The 24,214-nt window shown below is 56.7% G+C and overlaps 2 protein-coding genes across 4 annotated transcripts in view; one reads left to right on the forward strand and one right to left on the reverse strand.

Moving 5' to 3' along the window:
* The window catches only part of BAIAP2L1 (BAR/IMD domain containing adaptor protein 2 like 1), a 111,624-nt gene extending 99,843 nt beyond the window's left edge, over positions 1 to 11,781 (forward strand). For both annotated transcript variants that reach the window (XM_030933089.1, XM_010388450.2), the window contains exons 12-14: positions 791 to 971; positions 10,938 to 10,975; positions 11,438 to 11,781. In XM_030933089.1, the coding sequence (XP_030788949.1) occupies positions 791 to 971; positions 10,938 to 10,975; positions 11,438 to 11,513 (295 nt within the window). In that variant the 3' untranslated portion in view covers positions 11,514 to 11,781. The remainder of the gene's footprint in view (positions 1 to 790; positions 972 to 10,937; positions 10,976 to 11,437) is intronic.
* A 1,643-nt stretch (positions 11,782 to 13,424) lies between these two features.
* On the reverse strand, positions 13,425 to 23,276 carry BRI3 (brain protein I3). 2 transcript variants are annotated; one of them, XM_030933090.1, is made up of 4 exons: positions 22,985 to 23,276; positions 22,471 to 22,573; positions 22,037 to 22,101; positions 13,425 to 13,837 (listed from the first exon to the last, which is right to left on the reverse strand). In XM_030933090.1, the coding sequence occupies exons 1-4, from the start codon at positions 23,124 to 23,126 to the stop codon at positions 13,746 to 13,748; spliced, it is 402 nt and encodes a 133-aa protein (XP_030788950.1). In that variant the 5' UTR covers positions 23,127 to 23,276; the 3' UTR covers positions 13,425 to 13,745. The 2 variants fall into 2 exon arrangements, with proteins under 2 accessions (XP_030788950.1, XP_010386832.2); XM_010388530.2 differs by lacking the exon at positions 22,037 to 22,101 and having other exon boundaries at positions 22,985 to 23,262.
* Between the last annotated feature and the right edge of the window lie 938 nt (positions 23,277 to 24,214).

Consider the following 24,214-nt stretch of genomic DNA (forward strand, 5'->3'; position numbering starts at 1 on the left):
TGTTTATAAACCGCTAAAAACATTACAGTGTTTTAGGCCAGGTGTGGTGGCTCACGCCTGTAATCCCAGCTGAGGCGGGCGGATCACTTTGAGGTCAGAAGTTCGAGACCAGCCTGGTGAATATGGTGAAACCCCGTCTCAACTAAAAATACAAAAAATTAGCTGGGCACACTGGCGTGCACCTGTAATCCCAGCTACTCGGGAGGCTGAAGCAGGAGAGTCACTTGGACCTGGGAGGCGAAGGTTGCAGTGAGCCAAGATCATGCCATTGCATTCCAGCCTGGGTGACAAGAGTGAGACTGTCGCAAAAAAAATTTAAGAATACAGTGTTTTGGGCCGGGCGCGGTGGCTCAAGCCTGTAATCCCAGCACTTTGGGAGGCCGAGACGGGCGAATCACAAGGTCAGGAGATCGAGACCATCCTGGCTTACACGGTGAAACCCCGTCTCTACTAAAAAATAAAAAAACTAGCCAGGCGAGGTGGCGGGCGCCTGTAGTCCCGGCTACTCGGGAGGCTGAGGCAGGAGAATGGCGGGAACCCGGGAGGCGGAGCTTGCAGTGAGCTGAGATCCGGCCACTTCACTCCAGCCTGGGTGACAGAGCAAGACTCCGTCTCAAAAAAAAAAAATACAGTGTTTTGCATTGATATATGTACTGTGTGTGCGAGATCAAGATCAGGTTTTGATTGGTGACGTACCGTTCCTGTTGTCCTTGGTCAGGGACATGGAGGATGTTTGGGGCTTGGTGGTGAGACATTATCTAACATGTGCTGTGTCCTTTTTGGGTTTGAGCCCCACGCCAGTGAGAAGCATCAGCACCGTGAACTTGTCTGAGAACAGCAGTGTTGTCATCCCCCCACCTGACTACTTGGAATGCTTGTCCATGGGGGCAGCTGCCGACAGGAGAGCAGACGCGGCCAGAACGACATCCACCTTTAAGGCCCCAGCGTCCAAGCCCGAGACCACAGCCCCTGTGAGTAAAGCCACAGCGGGGTGTCCTGTGTCCTGGACTCGCCATCCCGACTGGGAGGCACAGGTTGCTGTTCCCTCAGTGGTGGCCGCCTTGCTCTGCTCTGCCCCCAGTGGGAGGGTGGTGTCCCCCTCTCCCCGGGAGGAGGGGCCTTGCCGCCTTTAATCCTCTAGATTCCCTTCTTTGTCATGCAGCCTTTCACCTCCTTGACTTCAGCCCTTCTTTCACGTGGACTCTGTCTTGTCAGGGACAGTTTACACACGGGCGCCCCTAGTTTGCTAGATTTTATTAGGTTTCTTCTCTCTCCTGCCTGGCTGCAGTCTTTTAGCCATTGAATCACCATTTTCTTTCATTTTCTTATTTTCTGAAGAGAGGTTTAGGTTAAAAGTGGTAACTTCATCTTTCTTCAGAAAGTCTTTACTCCCAGGCACTGCGGATGTTATCTTTAACCCTAAACCCTCTAGGCACGGGGTTTAGGGCTAAAGATAACCCTGAAAGATAACCCTAACGTGCCTCTGGGGGCCCAGCATGGAGGGCCTGGGCTCCCGGAACCAATTCATCCACTCCCGTCACTGCGCATGTCTGCTGGGCACCAGGCCCTGGTGCGGGCTCTCCAGATAGAGGAGAACAAGGCCAGACTCCGCCTCTTCGGAACTTCTGTTCTAGTGATAGGAAGCAGACAATAAAAAATCAACAACATCGACACTAGAAGCCATGCAGAGAATAACACAAGTTGAGGTGATGGTGGGGTGGGGAGCAGCGCGGCTGGACGTCCCTCCCAGGCTGGGTTGGCCGAGGTTAGTGTGCCCTGGCGTGAGGCCTGTGGGTGAAGGGGAGGAGACCGGGTGGTGGTGTCTGCACCCCTTGCTCCAGAAGCTGTCTTGCTTTGGCAAAAGGAGCCAGGCCCCTATCCCCTGTGTCCGGGGCCTTTGTTCAGCTGTGAGTGGTGCTCAGGTGGAGTCTCTCAATGATGTGAAATGGATGCGCTTCTAAAATGTGCCTGCCCCGGACCTTCGCGTAAGCCTTGAGGAGTCTGGGAGCATACACCTGCCTCGTTGTGGACTACAATGGCGTGGTTTGGTTTAGGAATGCTAGCTTTTGAAACTTCATTCAAAACGTCTTTGAGGCAGTGCAATGGCTCACGTCTGTGTAATTGTATTTTTTCGTAGAGACGGGGTTTCACCGTGTTAGCCAGGATGGTCTCGATCTCCTGACCTCGTGATCCGCCCGTCTCGGCCTCCCAAAGTGCTGGGAGGCTAAGGCGGGAGGATCACTTGAGCCCAGGAGTTTTAGACCAACCTGGGCAACATAGCAAAACCCTATATATACAAAAAATATAAAAATTAGCCAGGTACTGTGGCACATGTCTGTAATCCCAGCCGTTCAGGAGGCTGTGATGGGAGGATCGCTTGAACCCAGAAGTTCGAGGCTGCTGTGAGCTGTGATCATACCACTGTACGCCAGCCTGGGTGACAGAGACCCTGTCTCAAAGAAAAGCAAAGAAAAATGGTTGACAGTGTAGTTGTTTGAATCTGGACCCAAGTCAGCTACATACATTGTAATTGGTGGACAGGTCTCATGAGGCCTTTTCTGGCTGCAGGTCTCCCCTCTGCCTCTTGTCCTTAGCAGTCTCTTTGTAGAAGAATCAGTCATTTGTCCTGGAGGGGGTCCCCCATCTGGGTTTTGCTGGTGGCGTCCTTTCTGCATTCCCACATGTCTCCTGTATTTCTGTAAACTCGTAGTTGGACCTCAGGCCCTGCTCAGAGTCTGTTGCTGTTTTGCTGGTTTGCCTGTTGTGTTTTGCTGGAGCATTTCACCAGTGAGGAGGCACATGTGCGTGTCTGTCTCTTTTTGTGATGTTAGTGGTTGTTGATGTTTGCCTAGCCTGCTGCTTTATTAGGGCTGGATAATGCCTTTTAAGGTAAAAGAATCTTGCCCCCAAAAATCACAGCTCTGGCATTGTAAGTGAGAACACTGACACTTTAGCCAACCCTGGATAGTCTCCAGTGTTAGAAAACGAAAACGTACCATTGTCAGTGTATTTATCGTGTGGATAAAGCCTGGTGAAGAAAGCACTGTTGCCGCCATTCTCACTGCAGGGAATTGGATAAATGGAAGAAGCCTGGTTGTAAGTGTCAGTGTTCTCGGTAATGACAGATTCTTCCTTACTTAGCATTGGGGAGTGTAAAGGTGACCTGGCTTCATTCCTTTTTTTTTTTTTTTTTTGAGAAGGAGTTTCACTCCGTCACCCAGGCTGGAGTGCAGTGGCCAGATCTCAGCTCACTGCAAGCTCTGCCTCCCGGGTTCACGCCATTCTCCTGCCTCAGCCTCCCGAGTAGCTGGGACTACAGGCGCCCGCCACCTTGCCCGGCTAGCTTTTTGTATTTTTAGTAGAGACGAGGTTTCACCGTGTTAGCCAGGATGGTCTCGATCTCCTGACCTCGTGATCCGTCCGTCTCGGCCTCCCAAAGTGCTGGGATTACAGGCTTGAGCCACCGTGCCCGGCCCCTGGCTTTATTCTTAAACCTCTTCATTGGCTGGGTCACGACATTCTGTCAGTGTCAGGAGGCTGCCAGCAATCTAAGGATTGTGCACAGTGCGCGCCTCTTACCGGCTTCCCACTTCCTCGGGCAGCAGAGCTTTAAGCACACCACTGTCCCCGAGGGCCCTGACCCGGAGGGCTGGGCTGGGCAGGGGGTGACCTGGTGCCCTGTAGCCTCCACCAGCGCGGCTGGCCCATGTGGACACCACTGCCACCCTTCCCGCCTGAGCTGGTATTCTCAGCTCACACCCACGAGCTTCAGCCTGTCCCCTCCACAGGAGAGATTCCTAGTCATCCTGTCCCCGGCTGCCTCCATGGGCTCTACCTGCCAAAGCTCACTTCCCACAGACCACCCTCCCTCCAGCCCCCACCACACAGACACACACACACACACACACGCATGCACACGCACACCGTCATCTTCGGGCCCCCTTTCTGTCTCGAAAGCTAGTAGGCTTTCAGGCTTTCAGTTTAGCAGCCTTTCATTTCTGGTTTCATCCAAGAACATTCAAAAGCCCCAAATACCTCATGAGAATGCCCTCCTTACACAGGTTCTGATAATTTCAGTTGTCATTGATTCTGCACGTGTTTGAGGACTGACTGCTGATTAACTTCATGATCACTGAAATCAGTGAGAAGGCCTGTACTGCACAGGGGTGGAGGTGACGCCCACAGGGAGGTCATGTTTATCACTGATGGCAGCTGAGATTCCCTGGGCAGCAGACTTCTGTCAACACAGTCACATGGCAATGAGGGGATGGCTGTGGGGGAGAGGTTTTGTAGACAGAGATGAGACTGTCCCAACAGCACTCATCCAGCCGGCCTCTACTGGGTGGCCTAGAGCCAGGCCCTCAGGACACAAAGAGGAATGAGACCCACCCAGGGGTGGAGTCCAGGGAGTGCTGGATGCATGGGGCGAGGACAAGGGGAGAGGCTGGGGTTCCTGGGACGCATCAGGGGAGGCTTCTAGGAGGAAAGCATTGGAGCCAGGCTCTGAGGCACGAGCTTCGGCAAAAACACGAGGCCTAGGCATTGCGGTGACTCGGGGGGGCTCGAGAGCTGGGGTCAGGCAGCAGCTGGAGAGGCAAGACGAGCCCCTACGCTGCCATCTGGCTTCTGACTGGGCTGCGAGGGGAGTGGCGCTGCCGGCCCGTGGTGCCCTCCTGTCTTTCATACCTTCACACCCTTCACACCTCATGGTGCTTCCTGAGCGGTGCCTGTGCTGGGACCTCCCGGGAGGTAGCAGGATCGTGGGGCCTCGTGAAATGGAGAAAGGAAGGCACAGAAGAATGGCAGCTGCTGTCCAAGGCAGGTTAGAAACCCAGTTCTGAAATCTCAGCCAGCAGCTTCTTGGCCTCCACATCAGTACGCTTTCCTGATAAGACACGCCATGGTCACCTGCCTGCTATTATTTTAACATCCTGTGCAGACTGTAAAAGCATTGCAGGGAGGGACCACAACTGTCAGCCACATCCAGCCTCCGTGGACAGCGCTCCTTCTGTCAGACAAGTGACGACGTTTCATCCGGACTGACTCCAGTCAGGAGTTCCAGGAGCGCAGCTGTGGGAAACAGCCTGCAGACGCGTCAGCGCTGCTCCAAGGGCGGGAGCAGGGAGCAGGGGAATGGCCGTGTGTTCTGGGCCTCCTGGCCTCGCAGCCTCCCGCACCTGCAGGGAGCACGGATCAAGCATCTGTGTCAGGCACGAGCAGCGCAGACGTAAATGCTCCCTGGCCAGTCCATCAGCCACAGGGCACACAGGGCAGCAGAATGCTTGAAAAACGGACAGTGCAACAAAGGGACTAGAGGTTTACATTCATTCGTTCATTTATGAGACGGAGTCTTGCTCTGTCCCCCAGGCTGGAGTGCAGTGGCGTGATCTTGGTTCACGGCAACCTCCACTTCCCGGGTTCAAGCGATTCTCCTGCCTCAACTTCCCAAGTAGCTGGGATTACAGGTGCCTGCCACCACACCCAGCTAATTTTTGTATTTTTAGTAGAGATGGGGTTTCACCATGTTAGCCAGGCTGGTCTCGAACTTCTTATCTCAGGCGATCCTCCCACCTCAGCCTCCCAAAATGCTGGGATTGTAGGTGTGAGCCACCATGCCCAGCAAATTTTAATTAATTTAAGTAGCCATATACAGCTGGTGGCTGCCACATTGGACAGTTAGGAATAGATCATACAAAACAGGACAGTGCTCCATTTAAAAACTTGCTGTAGCTGGGCATGGTGGCTCATGCCTGTGATCCCTGCTACTTGAGCCCAGGAACTCAAGTCCAGCCCGGGTGACAGAGAACCCATCTCAATATATATAAATAAGAAGCTTGATCCATAACGTGGTGGTCGAGAAGTAGGTACCATGGCTGAGGCTCAAAAGATTACAGCCTGCCAGGTGCAGTGGCTCACACCTGTAATCCCAGCACTTTGGGAGGCCAAGGTGGGAGTATCATTTGCACCAAGGAGTTCAAGATCAGCCTGGGCAACATAGTGAGACTTCGTCTATATAGAAAATTAACTAAAAAACCGGCCAGGCGTGGTGGCTCATGCCTGTAATCCCAGCTACTGGGATTGGGAGACCGAAGCAGGTGGATCACCCGATGTCAAGAGTTTGAGACCAGCCTGGCCAACATGGTGAAACTCTGTCTACTAAAAATACAAAAAAAATTAGCTGGGCGTGGTGGCGGGCGCCTGTAATCCCAGCTACTCAGGAGGCTGAGGCAGGAGAATCACTTGAACCCAGGAGGTAGAGGCTGCAGTGAGCTGAGATCATGCTACTGGACTCCAGCCTGGGCAGCAAGAGGAAAACTCCATCTCAAAAAAAAAAAAAAAAAAGAAAAGTAACTAAAAAGCCAGGCATGGTGGCATATACCTATAGAGTCTGCTCAGGAGCCTGAGGCAAGAGGATCGATTGAGCCCAGGAGGTCGAGGCTGCAGTGAGCTGTGATTGTGCCACTGTGCTGCAGCCTGGGTGACAGAGCAAGACCTGTCTCAAAAATGGCAGCCTTTGCCACCTGAAAGCCCCGGGGGACTCTGGCACCCTTGAGGGCCGGGAACACAGTCCTGGAATTAGGCGTCTCAGCATTTGTATGTCCACCTGGATTAACTTAGCCTTCCCTAACCAAAATGCCTGAACCAGCTGATGATGTGGGGGAGGCTGTATTAGAGCCCAGGCCAAACACTGGGATCCATGAGAGCTGGGAAAGCATCCTCATGCTTTTTAAAAGCATTTCTCTATGTAGTTTTACATCCAGCTACTGTGAGTTACAGGTCATTTAACACTGGAACGCTTAGGCTCAGGTGTACAGGGGGCCATCCTCCACAGAGCAGCCCACTCACCTGGGAAGCCCCACGGCTGTCCTGATGACAGCGTGTCTTGCCCGATCTGAGAGCAGGGGCTTCTCCCCAGGGGGCAGGGGAGACTTGCTAGGACTCGAGCTGGGGGCTTGCCACAGGTCACGTGATACCTCTTTCAGTTTTTATTAATAATGATAAGATCTCATTATGTTGCCCAGGCTGGTCTTGAACTCCTGACCTCGGGCAGTCCTCCTGCCTCGGCATCCCAAGGTGCTGGGATTACAGGCGTGAGCCACTGTGCCTGGCCTAAGTTTTTTTAATTTACGTATTTTCTACTGCAGTTCCAAGTGAGGAAGTACTGGCTCCCTCCCAATATATTTTTAGGTAAGCACACAGCTCTCCTTTTGAAAAGCAAGCCTACATTTCACAGCGCGCGTTCACCATGGTGTGAGCCCCTCCTGAGAGCAGCCGGTGCCCCGTGTGCAGGCCTGCACGCATCTTCGTTTGCATCACAACGTGGGCACCTCGGCTTCCAAAAAGATCCTGGTGACTCAGAGCGGTTGACTTTTCCCTGTCGGGGCCTCAGCGTCCCCATTTTGAGAATAAAGGGGTTGAACTAGATGCGAAGTGAACTGGAAGACAAGTCCGGACCACAGACGAGGACTGGAATGGGTGTTCACACTGAAGACACAGGTGTCAGCGAGGGCCACTTTTGTTGCAAGTAACTGGCCTCCAGCTGGCTTGGAAATGTTCCTTAGGGATATTCCGTTCTGCTCAGGAGCAAGGCCACTCTGCGCTGGCCCGGATCACTCTGTCCTGCCCTCTGCAGTGAGGGCCACCGGCATTCTCTGCTGCGGCCCGAGGAAAAAGCGGTGCTGGGTGCTCCGAGCTGCCCGGGACCCCTCTGAAAGCTGGATCAACTAGTCCCCCACCCTGGGCGCATGGCTATGCGGTGGGCACCCCGGAAAGTCCGTACAGTCAGGAAGGGGTGTGGAACAGGCATCGGGTGACAGGCGGTCAGCCAGTGTCCACACACGCATTTTGGATTCCTGGGGGAGATGGGGGATCACAAGATGTGTCTACCCTGGCCACAGTCAGCCGCTTGGTGGCCTCGCTGTACAGTCTCCAGTTGCAGCCCAACCCACTCTCGTAGTGGCCAGTGGTTTCATGGCCTTCGTGGTCTCCTGTCTTGCTGGGGACACAGGACGTGCAGCAGGCAGTACCCGCGGGGCCCTGGGTGCCGGCGGCAGTGCTGCCTCTGCCTTGGAGGTGTCCCCCACTGCAAGGGTAGGGAACAGGGAGGAGGGCAGGTCTAGCTTCAGTGGCCACCACAGTGGGCTGAGTGTGAGCGGTTGAGACAGGGACGCAGGGAGGACACTGTGAGGCCCTCGGAGGCCACCTGATAAGAGGCACCATATGTGCCAAGCCCTGCCCTCGTGAGCCTGCTTTGCCCTGGAGAGGGAGGCAGAGGCTCCTGCCCATCCTGTATCCAGAGGGAGCGCTGAGGTTTCAGGTCCCTGAGGAGCATGTAGATGTTAAACGGGAAATCTGCCTGAACACGTCCACTATGTTTTTTGTTTTTGTTTTTGTTTTGTTGGGTTTTTTTTTGTTTTGTTTTGTTTTGTTTGAGATGGAGTCTCGCTTTTGCCCAGACTGGAGTGCAGTGGCGCAATCTCAGCTCATCGCAACCTCTGCCTCCCGGTTCAAGTGATTCTCCTGCCTTAGCCTCCTGAGTAGCTGGGACTACAGGCATGCACCACCACGCCCGGCTAAGTTTGTATTTTTAGTAGAAACAGGGGTTCTCCATGTTGGTCAGGCTGGTCTTGAACTCGTGACCTCAGGTGACCCACCCACCTCAGCCTTCCAAAGAAAAGTGCTGGGATTACAGGCGTGAACCACTGTCCCCGGCCCAATACGTATTTTAAAATGAACATCGTATTACAGAATACCACAGACAGAAAAGCACACAATGAATTTTCATGATGCGACTCCGTGTACCTAGCAGGATGTTCCCGGCTCCCAGGATCACCCGGTGTGGCCCACCTCCGTGACCATCCCTTCTCCAACACCAGACTCCCCAAGCCCTGGCACGGAGATGGCCGTCTGGGGTGGCCCCGTAGGGACAGCTGCTCAGCGCTGTGCGGTGACCCGCTGTCTGCACAGAAGCTGGTTCTGGCTCTCCCATTGATGGGCATCTGGTGTTTCCGGTCTGGGCTGTTTCCCCAGCGCTGCCCGAGTGTCTCAGTGCCCATGGGTATGTGCCCTACCTGTTCCTACAGGGAACAGGATTGCTGGGCCTCAGGTGTGTGTGCACGGGGTTGGCCCGACACTGAGTGGCTTCAAGCTGTCATCTTAAGCATTCTTTTTCCTCCTCAGTCCTCCTGGCAGGAGTGGGTGCTTCTTGCTGCGTTCCTTGTGAGGATTCACTGGGACCCCTTTAAAGTCCCGTGGGGGCCCAGGAGGCTCTGAACAAGCTCCGGGGTGTGCTCGGGGTGGGCGGAGGGTGTTTCTGGTTTCCAGTTTGAGAAGCGCCTTCCCCTAGTATAAGCTGCACAGGGAGGAGTCAGAGGACTGCAGTGGGAGAGGAGGGGAGGGCGGAGTGGAGTCAGGCTTGACATGAAGTGTGCCTCAGGCCCAGCCATGGCCCGGCCGCCTGCCCTCTGGGCCACAGGCCGCCTTTCTGCAACAGCGTCCACGAATGTCAGCGCCGTGAGCACACGCGACAGGCACCCTGGTGCATTTAAATCATAAATGAGCCCATCAGCGCAGAGCATGACTCACACCAGCAAGGACTTCCTCCGAGCCCTGCTAGGGAAGCGCTGCGTGCCCTGCAGGGAGAAGTCACTTTTGCAGCCATTTAAAGCCCTGTAGGATGTGCGAGGCAGGGCAGTGGCTTTGTGCTCCAGTGATGAAAAGCAGACACTGAATTGGCCCCAGCTGCCCTGCCCAGGGGGTCTAGGGAGGGTGGGGTAGGTCTCAGGCCACAGCCCTGGGGCTTCCAACCTGCCTTCTGTGTCCACAGTCTGTACACCCAACATGCAGTGGCGGCCATCCCAGAGGAGGCCTGGCCTGGGCCTCCACCTCCAGGAACGGCCTGCACTCCAGCGCCGGCATCGGGCATGAGAGGGCCTCCTCTAAGTCAATCTTCAGAGGTCTGCGTGCTCCCTGAGACTCCCCGGGGGTGCCGGGACACTTCCTGGGGCTGCCAGGACGGTGTGGCCGGGCCGCAGGCTGGTTACACAGTGTTACACTGCCCTCTCCTGGGCGGCTGCCTGACTCCGCTCCCTGTGCGCGGGCTGGAAAGATTGTTCAACCCTGCAGGCTTTTTGCGGTGAGGGAAAGAAGGCGGCACACCCCTGGCCCTGGCCCGCACTGGGTGGCAGGTGCTGGAAGGAGGTGCTGCCGACCCCGAGCCCTGCAGGCACCTTTGAACTTTGGTTCCACCTTCTCTCTTCCTCAGTTTTTCAGCTTCCTACAAGATCCCTGGCTCCAGCAGCCCCAAAGTCAGTGGGGTTTTATTTTTACTTCCTGTTTCTTCGTGTCATGCTTCAGGAGTCAGCTTCCAAAAGGCACACCCCAGTCACTAGATTCTGCACTCAAAAGACCGTGGCTGAGGACCTGCGGGATCTGCTTCCCCCGAGTCAGAGAGGTTCTGTTTGGCACAAATGTTTTCTTCTGTGATGTCGCTGTTGCTCAAGCTTCATTTTGTGAAACTGTTTCCGAGTTTAGCAGACGGCTCCACATCACGGGTGACCCGCGCAGGCAGTGCCATGCTCTGTCCACGCTCTGACACCTGGGAGGGCCGTTAGCGCCTTTCAGAGCGTTTTCTGTTCTTGCCTTATTCTTCCAAGTGAATTTAGACAGCCTCACAGACCCAGACAGGGCACTTTTAAACATCCCTTATGTTTTAGGTGTCTTTACCTTCAGGTCTTATTAAAAATCTCCAACACAGGCCGGCCGCAGTGGCTCACATCTGTAGTCTCAGCACATTAGGAGGCCAAGGTGGAAGGATCACTTGAGCTCAGGAGTTTCGAGACCAGCCTGGGCAACATAACAAATCCCCATCTCTACCTGAAATAATGTTTAAAAGACCAATTCCAAGCCCTCCATAAACCTCTTTATCTTTCTCACAGAACGATGCCAACGGGACTGCAAAGCCGCCTTTTCTCAGGTAGGTGTGGCTTCCTGCGTGAGCCTCAGCATGTGACATTGCTCTTCCCCACGATGTCCCCGGAAGGGCCTTCGGTGCCCTGCCCAGGAGGCCCAGCCTGAGAAAGGCCTCAGCCTGTGGAGCCATGGGGGACTGCAGCCCCCTGCTCCCTTTGCCACCTGCTTTAGACCACCCTGGGAGCAGGGCCTGCCCACCCCAGATCACGTGCAATGCAGGACTAAAGAGGTGTGGGTGCCCACATCCAGAACGTTTAAAACCAGGTTCGTTCTGCAGCGGGTGGTACGGTGTAGGAATCATCACTGAACAAAACTTCCACACTCAGAAACAGCTGCTGGGACCTGTACAAGCTGGTGAGGTGGTCAGCGCACAGTCTCACAGGGCAAGAATGGGTTATTAGCACTGTTAAAATCCAGTTTCCCTCATGGAGTGGAAGTTCTGAAAGGTTTTCCTTATCCCCTGCAGCGGAGAAAACCCCTTTGCCACTGTGAAACTCCGCCCAACCGTGACGAATGATCGCTCGGCACCCATCATTCGATGAGAAGACGGCCAAGGGCTCTCCCGGGCCTCTCCGGTTCTCCCTCGCGGAATGATGGGCACGTCCTAACTCTAATGTCGCCTGCCTAAGCAAAGCATGCTTCTCTGTTTCACGTAGTTGGGTTGACACGGTTCTGCCTTTAAGATAAATGAGTAATAGTCTAATGACCAACTCAGTCATTTAAAATATTTTCTTCCTATTCTGTTCAAGAAACAGTAAAACTTGGTTTTAATCTTTACTGTATTTTTTTTAATGAATTTTTTTTCCTTAACAGCCAGAATAAGGGATAGTCTATGCTTTCATGACTGGCTTTCTGCACCTGATGTCAATGAGATCCGTTTTATCAAGCACGTGCTCTTAGCATTATGTCTAAAGAAAGTATCACGGAAGTTTGCATTTCAGCATGCAAATCGTAATTTTAAGTAATATAAATTATGAAAATACTATATGAATGTAATTTAACTTAAAATGTTTAATCAAAGTGTAGAGCTTCCAGAGATAGAGACACCCCTGCCCTCCGTCCGACTGCACCAGAGCTGTAAGTGCTAAGACGCTTTGCCTGCCCTTATCACAGCCACATGGAGCACTTGACGAAATCCCTTCCGAGACCGCCTTTTCTTGGTAGCTAGGAGTCACTGACTGGATTCGCTGCACACAGCCCATCCAGGACACAGGCCTGGGCGTCAGAGTCACGGCTCCTTGTGTTCTCACTCTGCTAGCTGGCCAAAGCTGCATCCATTACCAATACACTCAAACTTCTCGGGGTCCCGGTTTCTCCGTGTTTGAATCGGCTACAGACTCTCAAAGGATACGTGTAAAGCCAGGATGACCTCTGGTGCCTGGAGAGGGTGGGTTTTTCATGATGCCCTCAGAACCTGGCCCTGTGGTACGGATGTGAGGACTGTGCACTGGCTGCCCTAAGCCCGGGGCTGGAATTCACCTCTGGCTGCCAAGGATCTGGACCCAATTCCCAGCCCCGCCCAGGTACAGGGGAATCCCAGCATTTTGTGAGGCTGAGGCAGGTGCGTCACCTGAGGTCAGGAGTCGCTACTAAAAATACAAAAATTAGGCATGGTGGTGTGTGCCTGTGATCCCAGCCACTCAGGAGGCTGAGGCAGGAGAATCGCTTGAACCCGGGAGGCAGAGGTTGCAGTGAGCCAGATCATGCCGCTGCCCTGCAGCCCAGGTGACAGATTTCCAGCCCAGCCGCTGTGTGTGTGTTGTGGGGTGCTGGGGCTATGGCTTAAGTGCACTACTTTCCTGTGAGGCTGAGACTGGGAGAGGTTACATGCAGGTAAGCCAGTGGACGTGGGCGATGCTTCAGACTCCTTCCAGCCAGGTCCAGCAGTGTCACCATCTGCTGGGAGGACAAACTAGACGCGCCTCACCCCGCCCCCCCGCCCCCAGGAAGGGCTGCAGGCACCATGAACTATATGTGAACGCCTCCAGTCTGTCCTACAGAAGGGCCTGCAGCCACATGAGAATTCAGTCCACGCAAACCCCGTGGCCGTGTTCCCCACTTCAGACATCAGAGGCAGGGCTCAGCCCCATCTGGTGCCACGGGTGACACCTGGCCTTGGGCGTTCCCCCTTGGGGATGGTTCTGGTTTTGTTACGGGGTTGAAGACTAGGACCTGGGGGGTCTCAGATGCAACCTGCAGGCCCCAGGTTCCACCTTCCAGACCAGAACGGGGGGATGACCTTGTCCTTGGCACCGAGGTGCCTGTTCTGTAAATGTCAAGTGATTATAATTTTAATAATAAAGAACTTGAAAACAAGCATATTTTCTTGAGCTGTAAGCACCTGTTGAATACAAGGTGGTCAGGACTGGCCTGGGGAACGCTGAGGCAGCAATGGGGGCGTTGTTCCGGTCTTTCCTGGGTGTCTGAAAGCACCGAGTAAGCAGCACCAGGTCAACAATGGTATGAATCTCATTTATTGAAAACATTATTTCTCACCTTTCTCAAATTGAAGACTGCAGAAAATAAAAGCAGTGCTTTATTGAGTTGTCATGAGCCTCGGGCGGGAGCAGCAGCGCTGCCGCTCCACGCTCCGGGAAACCGCAGCTGGCGTGTGCCACATCTGTCCCACCTCGCTTTACAAAACAGTTCTGAAGCTTAATCAAATAAAACTATTGTACACAACATTTACATTAGAAAAAGAGCTGGGGGAGGAGAGCTGGGCCTGCTGCTCCTTTAAGCGAAGGTGGCTCCGCAGTTGGGGCATCTTCGCTTCCTCAAGGCAAAACAGCAGATGAACCCAAAGGGGAACAGGATGATGGCCAGGAAGATGCCCAGGAAGGTGAAGCAGTCCTCCAGCACCCCGACCCTGCGGCAGAGAAGGGCAGAGAGGGCGGCACCGTTAGGACCCGGGCAGCCAGAACCCTCACCCCTCCCACCCTTGCACTCAACCAACCAGTGGCCACGACTGACATGGGGACCTCCGGTGAGGGACAGTGACAATCTGCCTGAGAAAACAGCCCCCCACCACCCAGCCACAGCCTACTGGCCCGGAGAGCCCCAAGAACCATCTGCATGTGCCTGTTCATAGAATGGCCAGAGCTGCTATTTAATCACTAACATTCAAAGAAAAGGGGAAGAATAAAACAGTTGAAAAGTCTTATCAGTTAACCTTGAAAGGCAAGGCTGGGTGCACGATGGCTCCTGCCTGTAATCCCAGCACTCTGGGAGGCAGAGGCGGGTGGATCACCTGAGTTCAGGAGTTCAAGACCAGCCTGGCCAACATGGAGAAACCCTGTCTCTACTAACAATACAAAAATTTGCCAGGCGTGGTGGCACATGCCTGTAGTCCTGGCTACTTGGGAGGCTGAGACAAGAGAATCGCTTGAATCCAGGAGGCAGAGGTTGCAGTGAGCCGAGATAGAGCCACTGCACTCCAGACTGCGTGACAGAGCGAGACTCCAACTCAAAAAGTAAAACCTTGAGAGGCAAGATCATTTTGGTGCCACAAGCCACACATATCTGCTCTTAGAAAAGGAGCAACCAGAGGCCGGGCACGGTGGCTCACACCTGTAATCCCAGCACTTTGGGAGGCCAAGGCAAGTGGATCACAAGGTCAGGAGATCAAGACCATCCTGGCTAACACAGTGAAACCCCATCTCTACTAAAAAAAAAAAAAAAAAAAAAAATACAAAAAACTAGCCAGGCGAGGTGGCAGGCGCCTGTAGTCCCAGCAACTGGGGAAGCTGAGGCAGGAGAATGGCATAAACCCAGGAGGCGGAGCTTGCAGTGAGCTGAGATGGCGCCACTGCGCTCCAGCCTGGGCGACAGAGCAAGACTCCGTCTCAAAACCAGAAAAGGAACAACCAGCAAGCTTAGTGGTCCCGTCAGTATTTGGGCTTTTTGTTTTCCTTTGGTAGTGGGGGTGAGTTAATAGGAGACTGCAGTCGGCCATGTTCACACAATGTCTGAAGGCCACTTATTTCTCAAAATGTGATATCAAAGCCTCCTTCTCAACAAAGTTCAATGTAACAGACTAATGAAGGCCATCCCACAAATCCTGCGCCAGTGAGCATAGGTTCAGTGACCTGAAATCATCGAACCCAAGTGTCAGTTTCAGAGGCCCTAAAAGTAGGAAGCCAGGAGCCGAGTGCTCAGCTCAGCATCTTAGGCTATTTCTGGAAAGTTCTGGACACAGCTGAAATTAACCACACTAGCCAGCTCAGCACAAATGAGAAAAGCTTTGCTCCCACCAGACAGGGAGCCCCCTACTGGCTCCTTCTGGTCCTCCTGAGGGCCCAAACCCCCCTATCCAGCCAGTACTGAAGTGGAGAGAGAACACAACAGGGTGGGGGTGTCTGACAGGTGATGGGAGCTGGTGCTTAGTGGGGAAGGGGAGCCTACAACAAGGCGGTGTGGTCGCCTGCCTGCAACAGGGAAGCGTGACTACCTGTGCCTTGCTAAGGGGAGAAAACTTGGCCACCTGGGGAACCCTACTCCCATCCCAGCACTCCGCATGTTTCCAAGCTGCTTTCTGGGAGTTTGGACTCATGAGGGCCACTGCCTCCACCACTGCTAGACAAGGCAGGCTGGGGAGCCCAAACCCCACCCACAGAACCTATTCCCTGCTTCTCCAGGGATTATGGAAAATAAACCAGAATATTCTGAAGTCAGGCTTTCCACTGCTGAAAGAAAAAGTTGCCAGGCGTGGTGGTTCACGCCTGTCATCCCCACACTTTGGGAGGCCGAGGCAGGCAGATCACCTGAGGTCAGGAGTTCGAGACCAGCCTGGTCAACATGGTGAAACCGCGTTTCTACTAAAAATACAAAAACTAGCCAGGTGTAGTGGCGGGAACCTGTAATCCCAGCTACTGGGGAGGCTGAGACAGAACTGCTTGAACCCGGGAGGCGGAGGTTGCAGTGAGCTGAGATGGCGCCACTGCACTCCAGCCTGTGCAACAAGAGCAAAACTGTCTCCAAAAAAAAAAAACAACAACACTTCATGCCCACCTGCCTCCCTCCAGCCTCCTCAGGGAGGTCCCTTCAGCCATCTCCAATGGAGCTGGACACAGTGGCTCATGCCTGCAACTGCAGCACTTCGGCAGGCTGAGGCAATCGCTTACAGCCAGCAGTTCAAAACCAGCCTGGGCAACAAAGTCCCCCCTGCAACACCTCTACGAAAATTTAAACTTAACCAGACACGGTGGTACACATTTGGAAAAGGGGGACTGTTCAGCCGGTTTGGGGAAACTTTTCTCCTAGAGTCCCTGTGTCCATTCGTTCTCAAAAGGCTCTGAGAAGTCCTGCGGCTCGCTTGTACGCAGTGTTTCCCAGACTCACACAGCGCCACCTGTCTGTGTGGAGGGGCGGAGCCGGGCTGCAGAGCACACCATGAAGCTCCAAGGCGAAGCCAAGCCGAAGACCCCAGCCTGTCAGCAAAGTTTCTACTTCTTGCGTGGACTTTTACAAAAGTGTCCCCTATCTAAGCACCACAAGGTCGTCAGGCCACCACAATTGTTCAGCCTTGCCCAGGGCTGCCCCTGCCAGTCCAGACTGGGCAGGACACCTCCACCCAGCCCTGCCGAGTGCAGCTTGCCCTGCCCGGCTCCAGGACCTTCTCCCCGGGGTGTCGGGTGGGCAGAAGCCCCAGCGCCACAGCTCCCAAGACCACACAGTCAAGGTGGGGGAGCCTCGGGAAGGCCGAGCACCAGCTGTGTCCCCACAGATGGCCATGACAGGCTCCGGGGGAGCTGGAGGGAGCCAGTGGCCTCGGGCCTCTCAAGGGAGCGTCTGGGCTTCCTTTCCTGTTTCCTCCACGGCATCTACAGTCAAATCCCAGGAAACACACTGGCTGTATATTCTGGTTAGAAAATGTCCCATGAAAAAGCAGACAGGGAGGGTGAACCAGCTGAGAAATCCTTCCAGGCAAGAAGCCTGCCCCGCTGGAGTGGTCCCCAGTGCCACCAGGCCCCCCCTCAGTCAGCCCAATCAGTGACCATCTGAGCACCTCGCCTCAGGACCAAAGCTGCTCAGAGGCAGGGCTGCAGGCAGAGCTGACTGCCTGTTCAAAGGCCCAGAGGTGCCTGGGAGGAGGCTGGGCAAAGGGGTATGGGTGGGGAGCCCAGCTGGAGCCCGCCCATGGGGCACAGCAGAGACGTCCAGGTGCAATGGTGCAATGGGCGGGGCTTCAGTGCTGCCTGGTGGCCCCACCCACACCAGCTTCCCACCTGCAGCTGCTGCTCTCACCAAGTCCAAGGGCAGCAGCACCCTCCTGCTTCCTAATTCTCCATCCAGACCCCAAAACCCACCTACTCCGGCAGAGCTGAGAAGCGCAGGAAGGCTGCTCACACACGTTGGATTCCCACTGCCACGGGCCAGGGCACTGGCCCACCTGAGCGCCAGGATTTCCAGCAGCACCAGCCCAGCCCACCCAGGCCCCGGCGCTTCTCAGCACGATTCCCAGCTCTGGGGCTGCAAGCAGCGCCATGGGCCAAACCAAATGCACTGACCCCACGGCCTCCCACGCACAGGGAAACACCCTCCTCCTTCCAACCCACGGAGCTTCCGTCCAGACCCATCCTGTCCTCAGCCAGAGCACAGGGCTGGCCCGTTTGTGCCACCCTGGGCTGAGCCCCTCAGTCCGGGGACCCACTCTGGCACCTCCTAGGGCAGCCTTCCCATCCCTGGTCCATTCAACCCCCACCCTCCTGCCCGCCTCCACGCCACTTAAAGAGAGGGCAGGAGGGCCAAGGCCCCTGGGTCTCTGGGGAGAGCGAGCCTGTTTCCCTGCAGTGCCGCCCGGAAACTGGACAGATCCAGCCGCCCCAGGAGGCTCAGGCCTCCGCCAGCAACAAGAGGCTGTGATCCAGACCCGAGAACACTGAACGGGCTTCGAGGGCCCGAGGGCTGGCCAGGAGAATTCGGCCCTCACCTCTGGCTCTGGGGTCAGCTGGAGGGTGGGCGGCATACCCTACCCCCCAGGATTCCACAGCCGCACCCACAACTTCAAACACCAAGAGGCGCTGAAGGCAGAACTGTCACTTGACAGCAAACTCACCTGGCAGCAACATGTGACCTGAACTGGTGTGTGGCTATTTATAGTCGTAATTTATCCTAGTTTATCTGAATATTCATGTCTTGCTGCAGAAATATTAATGTTTTAACTGCAGTACTGCCCTAGACCTCAAAAGGAGTGTTGGCATCATGTGCTTTTTAAAACCCCAAATCTTCGTAACTGAGAAACACGATCCAACTTCTAGGCCAAGACTCCCCAAGCTGCAGGGCCAGCACTGGAGGGGAGAAGGGGAACCCCCGCCCCGGAACAGCTGCCATCCCCGCCAGCCTGTCCGTCCCCACAGCCTCCAGTTCTCCTCCCTTCCAAACCCAGAAGAGCCCACCTGGGTTGGTGGGGTGGGTTTCAACCTTCTCAACCGCTCGGGTCCTGACCGGCTCCCTCTAGCCGCCCCTCCCCCATTCTTGCGCAATAGGCCACGCGGCCAGGGAGGGATCACGGCCACTGGCGAAATTAGGGAACTGACTAATTCCAAGAGCACTCCCTTAAGGCGACTCCAGCCCTGCAGTGGAAGTGGCCAGTCATGCCACTGTCATCCACCCGGAGCTGGGCCCTGGGACAGTGGAGGCCACAGGGCTCCCGCCTCACCAGGGACAGAAGGAGCTGGCAGCAGGGCTCTGAGCTGCCCAGGGAAAGGGCCATCCTCACCCTTCCTGTGTCCCCACAGGCAGTTTACAGGAGCCTGAAGCCCAGGGTGTGTCCAGGGCCTCCCAGCCGGGAAGAGCGTGGCTGGGATCTGAACCCGGATGGGCTCCCCAGTCACAAGCACCCATCCTGCAGGCCCATTCTCCCTCTAAGGCAGCCCCCAAAGGCAGTCAGTGCCACAGAGGGCTGCCCCAGGGCACCCAGCTGCCCTCTGTGCACACACAGTGGCCTCGAGGCACCATCCAGGCCCAGGAACAACCCCAGACCAGCACACCTCACTGGAAGGTCGAGCCTCGCCAGGAAAAGGGGAGACACAGGGCTTCCTCAGAGGGCTGCGGGCCTAAAGCCATGCTCAGCGCAGGACGAGGTGGCCCCAAAGCAGCTCCAGCCAGCTTCTGGCTGTCCCAGGGTATGCACTCCCCACAGGGGTAGGGGAGCTGCCTCGCTTAGGGACAGTTCACCAGGACCTCCCAGGGCCATTCCCAGCAAACCCAATGGCCAGGGCCAGCCCCAGCCTCTCCTGTGGAAGAAAGGCCTGAGACTCTGCCTGCCACCACACCCACCCCAGCAGTGCCACTTGGCCCGCAGCTGGGGGCAGAGCCCAAGGTTAGAAACTCAGGAGGCCACTGAGGCAGCACTCAGACCCTGAGGTCCACAGCCCTGCCCAGCAAGCAGCCTAGGTCCAAGCTCCAGCCCATCCACTGCCCCCACACCTCAGACCAAGACTGTCAGGACAGGGACAGCCCATAGGCCATGCATATGGGCAGGGCCATCCCAGCTAACTCAGCCACTTCCTCAACTAGGGGAGCTCTGGCTTCCAGGTCACAGGCGGTCATCTGGAAGCCCAAGGATGTCACAGGCTCCTTCCTCTCCAGCCCTTCCCAGGCCCCACAGTCACCCCCCGTGCCCTCCACAGCCCACCTCTGCCCCTCAAGGGCTGTGGCAACCCCCATGCTGGCCACTGAGCCACACGCACCCTGGACCTCTGAGCAACATCCGCCCTCCACAACTGTTCCTTTCACCTTCCCTAGGAAAGGTGAAATCCTTTTCAGGACTTCCTCTCTCTGGTCACCCCCAAAACTAAATACCCAATGACAGCCCAGCCATACTCATGGGGGACTGGTGCAGGCCAGGCCCTGTGTTGCCAGGGCCTTCCCCACTCCTGCGTTCCTGGTTTTCAGGGCACAGGCTCTGCTCCAGCCCAAGAGAGCCTCCCAGTGCGGCCACCTCATCCCGCACCTAGGTATAACCACACCCCAGCAGAGAAAGATTGGTCTCCCTGGGCAAGGGAGAACCCGGTTTCAGAGAGGCCCAGGCCTTGGGCAAGGCAGGGCAGGGCAGGGCAGGGCAGGGCAGGGCAGGCAGGGCAAGGCAGGGCAAGGCAGGGCAGGCGTGAAGCAGGAGGGCGGGAGGAACAGGGGCATATCCACCGCTGGGCTGCGGAAATGCTTCTTCATAAACGGCTAAAAAGGGCAGACGGAGTCAGGAAGCTTCAGCAAAGGCCTGGCCAGGGCAGCAGAGCCACAAGGGACATAGGCTTCTCTGGCCAAGCCTCACTCAGAAGGACTAACAGACGTGTGACTTGGACAAATTCCTGCCATGCCACCAGGCAGGGAGGGGGACAGAGCCCGGTGGGCTGGACCTGGGGCAGGAGGAAGTGTGGTCATGTGAGCGGTATCCTGTCTCCCGGCCCCAAGACAGCAGGCGGCGGCCAGAGGACCAGACGTATGTGTCTCCACTCTCCTCATAGAAAGGAGTGGCCCAGGGACCACACACCCTCTCCCCACGCCAGCAGCAAAGCACCCAGCCCCCTGCTCACCCTCTGGCTGCTGCAGGGCACAGGGGCCCATCCCATGCCCAATGCTGCTGCAGAGGCAAAGCCTCGGGGAGCGGGGGCCACTCTCCAGCATCCAGGGCACCACAGGCAGAGCGCAGGGACTTGCGTGCTGGGAGGGCCTGGCTGCAACCCAAGAGGTCGCCGGAGGATCAAAGAGTGCTCTGGTCCCAGCTTAAAGGACTAAGGACCCCCCAACCTTGTCCAGAGAGGACCCAGCCTCCACCCTGCCTGGTGCAGCTGCCCAAGGGCAGAGAGCACAGTGATCAAGTAACCGAGGACCCCACTCCTGTAGCCTCTGGGGGCCCAGCCCAAGATCCTCCGCAGCAGAGCAGAGCACAGCCTGACCCCACTCCAGGTTCTGCGTAGCTGGGGAGCACTAACGGGTCAGCGGAAGCCATGGACCTCCACAGGGACACAGCTCCCACCTAGGGAAGGGGAAGTGGCAGGGCCAGCACCTCCACACCGACAGCAACTGCGCCGCCACCTGGGCGCCCCCCAGCCCTGGGATATCTGGGCCATCCCTCGCTGCCACTGGTCTCCCACATCTCCAAGTTCAGGGGCTTTGAGCAGAGAAGAGCTAAGAGCTTCAGAGACACCTCACCAGGCACCCTCATGTCCCAGACGGGGAAACAGGCCCCGCTGTTCCTGGTAGGACCAGGACTGGAACCCGGCTCCTCCGGCAGGCTGGACACTGGGATGGCAGGGCATGGACAATGACACGCAGGCAGACCCTCTGCTCCTCCATGTTCTGAGTCCCCTCCACGTGCCTTCACACCCACACAGCTCTGCCAGCCCCCTCAACCCGGTGCAGCTCCCTGAGGAAACTATGTCCCGGAGGCAGCCAGCGCCCCACCCTGCCCTCCCCTCCCCTCCACTCCAAAGGCCAATGTTTCTGCTGGGTGGTGACCAACTGTGTCAAACTGACGTCCCAGTTAGGGTTTGTCACGGGGTCCCTATGCAGGCAAGCGGCCACAACCTGCCCCTGAGGTCCCAGCCTGTTGTTCCCACCTCTGGGATGCCCTCCCTCTTCCCAGGAAGTTGCCTGCTAAGGCTCTGAAATCACTTCCCCATGACTCTGCTCTAGGCCTTACACACACAATTTTGAAATCAAGTATAAGTCCAAACCAAGGTTTCTTAATTCCATCTCAGTGGCTTCAACTTCCTCCTCCCAGATACAGCTGAAAACCCTGTCCCCGCCAACTCTGCCCCTACTTTCTAAGCAATCTGAACACCCACAGCTGCCAAGAATTTATATTTAATTAATCCTTATTTAAACCTGAATCCTCAAAACCTCCACAAAACAAGCCTCTAGCTGCACCTCAGGGTCCTATGAAAACCAGAAAGCCTGTGCAGGTCCAATGCCAGGATGTGAAAAAAATCACTCCTGCCTCAAAGAACCACGGGGCTTCCATCCTGGTCCAGCTCGTGAAAGAGCGTTTCCAGCCAGCTTTGGCTAAAGCAGCTCTTACAGCCGTCGCTTCTCCCACTGAGGTCTCTCCTGCTGGTGCACTTACTTCCAAATGCCCCTTCCGGAAAAAGGAAACCTTCCACCACCTTCGATGATCGACTGCAGAGTAAACTAGTGGAAATTAAAGGAAAATGCAGACACCTGATTCCTTGCAAGTCCCAGAACAAAGACAAGACCACGAGTCCCCTTGTTACCTTTTCTATATCGCAATCACTTGGGGTGCAATACCCCAAAATCTAGGAAAAGGAATCCACCCTTTTGCCCCCACAAAATGTGTTCAGAGCCAATGGTGAGTGGACCCACGCTCTCCCACACTGCATACGGGCAGCCTGTCTGTCCCCCCCATAAAGGGCTCTGATCAAGATCCAAGTCAAGCCGGGCCCACTCCCACAAGCAGAGCTGACTTTGTGAGGTCCTGGGGGGTAGGGCGGGGGTCCTCAGAGCTTCCAGGGCCAGTCTTCAGGCTGCAGACCCACTCACCTGCAGACGGGACAGCCTCCCACGACCACGATAGAGTTGGCAGGGTACCGGGTGACGGTCCGGCTGTGGATGTTGTAGACCCTGGGATGGTGGGTGGGTATCCCTGTGGGGGGGAAGACAGGTCATTAGGATGCAGGGAGGAGAAATCGGACGGCGACGGGGACTACTCATCCCGTCCCCCCACCTCCACCCCGCTAAAAAAGCCCCCGGTCTTTTCCACCCTCTGGACGGCCACCGCGGGCCTGATTCGGCGCTAATCTGCCAACAGCGAGCGCCTCGTGACACAAAGTTCATCTGGGGCAGGAATCCGGCCCCGCCGGGTACGACGGGCCCGAGGACCAGAGCCCCAAGGAGCAGGCTGGCCCTCGACGACGCGGGGTCCCGAAGCCGGCCCGGAGACCTCCAGCTCCAGGAAGGACCCCCAGGCGGGCCCCGCCGTCCTCCGGACCCGCGTCCCCCGCCCGGGCTTGCCCCCTCGGAAGCCGCTGGCGGGGAAAGTTGGTTCCGGGCCCACCTGTGACGAGGTAGGGGTAGGGCGGCGGCGGGGGCGCGGCGGGGATGGCGCCGTAGCCGTGCGGGCCGCACGCGTAGTCGCCCTGGCCGGCCTCCAGGTTGTAGGCGGGCGGCCGCTCCTGCAGCAGGGGCTTATGGTCCATGGCGGCCCGGCCGCGCCCGCCGCTCCGGCCCGGCTCGGCTCGGTCGGCCCCGGCGGGGGACGCGGCGGCGGCGGCGGCGGCGGCGGCGGGGACGCGGCGGTCCGGGTGGCTCGGGTCCCTCTGAGGCAGACGCGGGGCGGGGCCGGGCGGGCGCGCGCCGCGGGCTTCCCCCGCCCTCCCCGACCCAGTCACAAGACCGGGGTCACGTGGGCGACGGGAGGCGGGGCGGGGCAGGCGGGGCGTCTTAAAGGGGCCGCGCCTCCCGAAGCCGCCCTGCCAGCTGCGCCCTGCGCTCCGCCCCGCCCCCCCGCCGCGCCTCTCAGAACTCCCGTGGAGGGGAGATCCCCCCTCCCCCACTACGACCCAGAGAAGCCCCATAGGGTCGTGACCTTTAGGGCCCGCGAATGCACCCCCACCTCCCGCTACGCCCCAATCTCCCAAGCCGGCCGAGATTCCCTCACCCGTGGAAGAGGGGGAGGGCGGGGCCTGGGAAGGGGCGGGGCCGGGTGGGTCCCAGGCTGCCCCAACCCCAGCCCTCTGCCCCCGCGATCGCCAGCGCTCCCAGCAATGCAAAGGGTACACCCGGGCGTGCACCCCAGCTGCGGCCTGTGCGGTGCTCAGCTGCGGCGCATTCCCTCCGTTTGCCTTTTTTTGGACAATTAGGTGTTACGGGGTAGTGGCCAGTGCTTACAAATAACTCCCCCGTTTGGGGACAAAACCATAAATACTGGGCACCTGCCGCGTCTCCTCAGTTTCCCTAATCTTCAGGCAGCCCTGCCAGGTGTTTTGCTTACCCCCTGGAGGACAACACGGGACCAGGATCAGAAGGGGGAGGGGTTTGGCCGTGGCAGGTGCGGGTCAGAGCCCGTATCTAAACCTGGGTGTGTTCTGGCCTCGGGGGCCGCGTCAGGCGCCCTGGTTGCAACATTTCCTCATACAGGGTTTCACGGGTTTGCCAGAACAACTTTAAAACAAACGATTGGAACGTTTAGGATTCCTTGCGTCCTTAGCGCCTCTGCACCTTTTCAGGGGCACCTGTAGCCGTTACGGTATTCTGTCTCCAGTTTTCTCACCTGCATTTTGATCTC

The sequence above is a fragment of the Rhinopithecus roxellana genome, chromosome 6, assembly GCF_007565055.1.
Source record: "Rhinopithecus roxellana isolate Shanxi Qingling chromosome 6, ASM756505v1, whole genome shotgun sequence".
Classification (NCBI taxonomy): Eukaryota; Metazoa; Chordata; class Mammalia; order Primates; family Cercopithecidae; genus Rhinopithecus; species Rhinopithecus roxellana.

What these genes read in the sequence shown, in the direction of transcription:
- BRI3 (XM_030933090.1), bottom strand. Translation starts at nt 23,126, where the DNA reads ATGGACCATAAGCCCCTGCTGCAGGAGCGGCCGCCCGCCTACAACCTG. An exon ending in CTACCCCTACCTCGTCACAG is followed by an intron (nt 22,574 to 22,984) that starts GTGGGCCCGGAA and finishes TCCCCCCCACAG; the next exon opens with GGATACCCACCCACCATCCC. An exon ending in GGAGGCTGTCCCGTCTGCAG is followed by an intron (nt 22,102 to 22,470) that starts GTGAGTGGGTCT and finishes AATTTCCACTAG; the next exon opens with TTTACTCTGCAGTCGATCAT.